The sequence below is a fragment of the Sapajus apella genome, unplaced genomic scaffold (genome assembly GCF_009761245.1).
Source record: "Sapajus apella isolate SASKATOON/1434 unplaced genomic scaffold, GSC_monkey_1.0 scaffold26, whole genome shotgun sequence".
Lineage (NCBI taxonomy): Eukaryota > Metazoa > Chordata > Mammalia > Primates > Cebidae > Sapajus > Sapajus apella.
Genome location: NW_022436966.1, coordinates 6,934,879 through 6,940,878, shown reverse-complemented (window position 1 = coordinate 6,940,878; position 6,000 = coordinate 6,934,879). Strand labels below are relative to the sequence as shown.

The 6,000-nt window shown below is 46.0% G+C and overlaps 1 protein-coding gene and 1 long non-coding RNA gene across 5 annotated transcripts in view; one reads left to right on the top strand and one right to left on the bottom strand.

The window, feature by feature from the left end:
- The window catches only part of LOC116560522, a 1,658-nt gene extending 1,311 nt beyond the window's left edge, over nucleotides 1-347 (bottom strand). Inside the window, exon 1 of the long non-coding RNA XR_004272999.1 lies at nucleotides 175-347. This is a non-coding gene — a long non-coding RNA (uncharacterized LOC116560522). The remainder of the gene's footprint in view (nucleotides 1-174) is intronic.
- The window catches only part of MEIS1 (Meis homeobox 1), a 139,455-nt gene that overhangs the window by 5,072 nt on the left and 128,383 nt on the right, over nucleotides 1-6,000 (top strand). For all 4 annotated transcript variants that reach the window (XM_032291931.1, XM_032291933.1, XM_032291934.1 and 1 more), the window contains exons 4-6: nucleotides 521-571; nucleotides 1,368-1,418; nucleotides 2,856-3,002. In XM_032291931.1, the coding sequence (XP_032147822.1) occupies nucleotides 521-571; nucleotides 1,368-1,418; nucleotides 2,856-3,002 (249 nt within the window). The remainder of the gene's footprint in view (nucleotides 1-520; nucleotides 572-1,367; nucleotides 1,419-2,855; nucleotides 3,003-6,000) is intronic.

Sequence of the window (6,000 nt, the reverse complement as noted above, 5' to 3'; positions counted from 1 at the left end):
ACACACACACACACACACACACACACACACACACACACACACGGCACGCTTTCAAAAGTAGCCAGCACATAGTCCGCCCTAAGCCAAGCGTGTTACCTCCAACCTCAGATTTTCCTTCTGTCTAAGAGTGTCTTTGCAGATAACTTAAAATCACCCATCTGCATACCCACTCACCCTCCAGAAAGCAAACGCAGAGAGGTCACTCTGCAAAATATAATCGAGAACACCACGGTTGTGACTGCTGTGGACTTGGCGGGCTGAGCAGCCTTCCCCGAGAAACCGTAGTTGCTAGTAGAAGCAAGACTGAGCTCTGGGCTTGTTTTCAGCTTATTTAATTCACACTGAAGTGTTTCTGCGCAGGGACGAACTCGGTGTCACCGGGTCCCTCCCGGAGGGTTACATCCTGCCCCCAACAGGGTAATGAGGCAAGAAACTAGGAGGGCGACCAGATTTCAAAATTTTCTTTCTTTTTTTCTTTTCCCTTCCCTCCTTCTCCCCTCTCCTTCTCACTTGTATTTAGATTCGCGCAGAAAAACCTCTATTTTCTTCTAATCCAGAACTGGATAACTTGGTAAGAGCGGACCCCTATTCCCCTCCCCCCTCGGCCCCCCACCTCCCACCTCCAGCTCCCTCAGCTTTGCTTTGAGAGCCCTGAGATTTCTAGACCGGCCTTCTTGTGCCTGCAGGTTGGCTGCAAATGTTTCTGTCCACGGACAAATGGTCCGGGACAAGATCCCGGGGAAATAAATTCATCTCGAGAGGGGCTGGGCGAGCCGGCGCGGGGAAACGCGAGCTTTTGTTTTTTATGACAGCCGGGCTGCGCAGCTCTAATCAGCGCGGGGATTTATCTCCCGGCCTGTCAGCGTGTGTGCTAAAACTTTGCGGACTTCCCAGCCCTTGAAGTCCCATCACGAGGGCAGCCACCGGACAAGAGCCCCCAAGTAACCAGTTTGCCTGAAAGGTGTAAGGAAGGCAGCAGAAACTTTGCAATGGGATAAGCCACCATTTGAGGGCCATTTGGAATATTTTTTTATCCATTTCTTCCAAAGAAACGTCTAGTCCACTATTGTGGCCCTTATCGGGTAGAGTGGGGCCAGTGGGACTGAGAAAGGAGAGAGCTATGGGGGAAGAGAGTGTTTATGATCCCCACTTAGATACTTTGTTGTTGTTTTAGCTATTTTTTTCTCCTTAAGAAATATAAACCTCTAGATGGTACCCAGTTGCTGCTATTAAGTTTTAGTGTTATTGCCATAAATCAAAATAACTCTATTTACTGGTGGGAGGGGTGGGCTGGAGATAGTAGAGCTGTGACAGCCAGTTTTCTGCAAGCCAGGAACGGGGTGCTCATTGTTTTTGTATCTTTGCAGATGATTCAAGCCATACAAGTATTAAGGTTTCATCTGTTGGAATTAGAGAAGGTAATTTCTCTAGCCTCTTTTCCTTTTCCTTACTTACCCCTTACCCCTAAATACACAGGGGGGAAGGTTTGGGATGGCTGAAGTTCAGGCTTCTGAGACATTTGCATAAATGTATTTCTTTCTAGTAATTAGTGTCAAGGCCAATCTTATCGTCCATTTCTCTTCGCAGTTTAATTACAATTTCAGCCACTAAAACTGGGATCACAAACGCCCTAGCCTTGTATTCATGCTTAATAACTTGCTGGCTTTGTGTAAATAGTTGCAATTCTGTACATTCCAGCTGATGTTTAGAATGCCGCTGTGAGGTTGCTTCACAGGTTAATACCTCTGTGGTATTATCCTCTTCCTCCTCTTCTTTGCTGCCTCTGAGGAAGAAAAAAGTTTTGTTCAGTTGTAGTGAGTTTCTGGAAGACAGTCGTGAGTGCAGCAGCAGATCAGACAGACACATGGGAGAGGCAGAAGGGGAGGAGGAGGAGGAGCGGGAAGGAGTCTGGAGGAGGGTGGTGGGGAGGCACATTAAACATTTTGCAGAGACAAAGCAGAGTTGATAGTTGTGTCAATTTCTTGAATCTGTGAATCCTGCACACATCCCACCTGCACACTCAAGAAAGGGTGTGGGATAACATGATTTTGCTAGCTGTTCTATAAATCTCAGCAATAAAAACTTAATGCATTGTAATTCAAACTAACATTAAATTGCAAGCACACTGGGGTTTCTTGTGAATTTTTGCATGTCAGTGATGCGTGGGCCCTGTAGGAAACCTGGGCACCTACACCTAAATGTTTTGAGGCATTCATTCTTCTTTTTGTAATAATAATAATAATAATAATTTGATATGGTTTGTGGCTGTATGTTTTCTCATATCATGAGTGCTGGCAACTTGGTTTCCTTCTATTTTTTTTAAGAAACTATTCTAAAATATGATCTTTAGAGATAAAAACCTTAATTACAAATATAATAAGGACTTGGGTTGTCAGACACATAACCTATACCACCACAGTACAGGTCCTTTGGAGAATATACATGTGCATGTCTGTATATATATACAGACATATGCATTTTTTCTTTAGACACATTGGAAAGGGATTTATGATAAAGCCACTGGATGAAATTAAATAGTTTACCTTAAATGTCACCTACACAGGTCACCTCTCTAATGACCACAGCCCCAGGAGCAGATGAATTTAACACGGGTGTTGAATATGTTGTAGCCTGTGAATCATCTTGTCACTGTCAATTTTCTGGGATATCTCTATTTTGCAAGAAAAGAAAGTTATTCCTAATTCTGGATGCGTCTGGGGGTCTCTGGAGGACAATTGCCCTGTGTTTCCCCTATTTGGAAGTTTGGATCTCACAAGGGGGGTGGATTGCACTTGTCAATGTCATTTATGCACTCCTGATTATATTCCCATTTTTTTATTTCTGTCATAATGTAGGTACACGAATTATGTGACAATTTCTGCCACCGGTATATTAGCTGTTTGAAAGGGAAAATGCCTATCGATTTGGTGATAGACGATAGAGAAGGAGGATCAAAATCAGACAGTGAAGATATAACAAGATCAGCAAATCTAACCGACCAGGTATGCGCTTTTCAATTTCAACATCCCTGGGAAAAAAAAAAATCTGTATGCATATTGCTTGCTGGGTCACCACCACCTCCTTTTATTATTTGCATGTGATTAAGTCCCTTTTAGATACATTTCCATCGAAATGAAAATTTTTGAATAATGTGGCTATTATTGCTTCATTAAGGCTGGCTCTGGGATTCGACCTGGAGAGATGAGCTTGTAAAAGCTTTGCTAGCAAACTTGACCTGTTTCTTGTCGCTTTTAATTTTTGTCTTTATTTTATTTACCCTCTATAATAATGGGAGTGTTAACTGCCAGTGACCGCCTCTGATTGTAGGGGCTTTGTTCCGGAGCATTTTCCCCCCTTCTATCTTCAAGAAAAGAAAAGTGTAGGGTCTGCTTATTTCTTATTTTATTAGGAATAAATCCAAGATAGGTGGTCTAAGGGAGACAGCGAGGATTTGAAATCTAGCAAATGCTGGCTATTTTCTCCCTGTCTATACGGTTCATTAGCCTGTCTTGTCAGTTTTCCTCGGCCGAACGCTTCTAGACCTCACTGAACATTGCTTTGTGTGGTGTTCACTGCAAGCTCACCCATTTTATTGTACTTAATAGAAAAAATAAGACCAGGCCGAGGTTATAAAAACAGATAAATATGGACTTTTCTCCTCCTTCTTTCCACTCATCCTCCAGCTGGTATGTGCTCTGGGCCCTCTGGGTTGGCAGCTTGTGGACATGTCAGCATCAGGGGCACCCGACGGCTCCCTGGGTGAGGAGGGTGGGGGACCTCGCACCTCCTTTGCTCTCCACTGAAGTCCTTGGCTTGCTTCGCCCCCTCCTCTCCTGTCCTCCCTCCAGGCCCTTCTTCCGATGCATTTCTAAGTGGGGACGACTTTTATTTGGAGTTGCTGTGGGGATTTCTCTCTCTGTCACCCCAACACCACCGTTTGCTCCCAGTGTGCCTCTCTCTCTCTCTCCTGTGGCTGTATTTCTGGATTGGTCCAAAGGAGTTGCAAAAATGCAATGAAAGTGAAAACGTGTGGAGTGAGTGAGACGAAGCAGGGCTCAGGACAGTTCTGTTGCGAATTGGTGCAAGGCGTCTTAGAGATTTGGGTAGCCGGCCTGCTCCGCACCCTCCATCCTTCCCTCATATATAAGTGAAGGCCCAGAGTTGTGTCTCTTTCTGACTTGGCACGTGAGTCCAGACTTGGGGGAAGAGATCAGCCTGCCTTTGTTAAGCCAAAGACCAGCTGCTCTGCAAGCTCTGCCATGATCTCTGTTGGCCAGGGGCTGTCTTGTACAGTCCTTGCCGGAGTGCCTGACACCTGGTTCTTGGTGTCATCTTATGGTTTTCTTCTCAACATCATCCTCTTAAAATATATTCTCAGTTTGACTTTCTCTGGGCAACCCCAGCGACACAGGCTGAATTCCTCTTTTGCCCATGGGGAGCAAGGAACAGGCAGAACAGAGATTTAAAAGTGCCACTGCGCCGGGTCTATACTGTGATCTGGAGAGTTGGAAATTTCGGCAGTGTAGACGAGTGCACAGAACACGCAGCGTGCGCAATCCCGGTGCGGCCCGGCAGAGGTGGGAAAACTGCAGGCGGCTCTCAGTCCTGGCTCCCGCGGGCTGCCTGGCCTCATGTCTGGTTCAGCCCGCCAGCCCTCGCCTAGGAGCTGTTGAGTGCAGATTCTGCTGAGGAACCCTCGAGTAGCTGCTGTGGAATAAAAATTGCAATCCAACAAGCCTAACTAGAAAATGGGATTCTAAAAGCTCCGGAGTGCTGGGTACATAAAGCTATTTGAGCAAATTACAAGAATCGCTTAGGGGCATGAATGAAATCAACACTTTAATTGCCTCCAAAATGAAGATTTATACCCCATTTTCTCAAGGAATCATTATTTTATTGAAGTCAAAGATAAAAGACCAAAGTTATGGGAATTTTTTGGATGAAGGAGAGGGGATACAAAAAGTAATGTAATGTCATAGAGTTACCTCCTTCTCGTTCCCTAAACTTTTGTTATCCAATTCCCTTAAGATATGCAAAGATTGGCATGCAATTGTATTGGGTAAAACTTCGCATTTTATTCTCTTCTACCTCTAAGATGAGAATCCTACTTCTGATCCCGCGGGTTAAGAGTGGGCTTCGAAGCTTTGGTTGAGCTTGTGGCGCTGTTGGCCTTTGCGCGTGGGCTCCCTCATGTGACCCCCTGGGGCTCACCCAGGTCTCAGCTGGTCGGAGGACAGCAAACCCAAAGTCGGGTTTGAAGAGGGGAGCGCAAATCGCTGGGCGCCTGCGGTACAGTGCCTCGCACTCCGGTGAGCTCCCCTGCCCTGGGGAGGTGAGGCGCGATGAATGAAGCACCAGGGAGCCTGGTAGGCGCCAGTTCTTCACACTGTAGCCTGCTGGCCTGCCCCTCCTGGCCGCTGAACCCCTAGTGCGGTGTCCTGGGGGCCGGCCGGGAAGGATGGCCTCTCCACCTCTGCGAATGCGGCCCAGCCAGTTTGAACTTCCGCAGAGGGTGCGCTCCGGGACTGGACGCTTCTCGTGCTGTGAGAGCGCTGGGCCTCGTTAGCTCATTAACCCCTCTGTCTCTAGGGCCCGCTGGCTGCACGGTTTATTTTATTTTACTTTTTTTCCTTGGAGGGTGCAAAGACTGCCACCCGCGCGGGGACCTGGGATCGACAAATTTGATGCTAGGCGGTATCCCGGAGGGCTAAGTCGGTGGAAATCCACTTGGCCTTGTAGTATTAGTTTAGTTCTTTCCTTTCCTCTTTCTCTTTCTTTCTTTCCTTCTTTCTTTCTTTCCTTCTTTCTCTCTCTCTTTCTTTCTTTCTCTCTCTCTCTTTCTTTCTTTCTTTCTTTTCCTTTTCCTTCCTTCCTTTTCTTTTTTCTTTCTTCTTCTTCCTTTCTCTCTCCTTTTCTTCTCTATTTATTTATTCATTTATTTAATTTTTAAATCATATTAAGACACCAGTAGAAGCTGTAATCCTGTTCTTCACCACACTT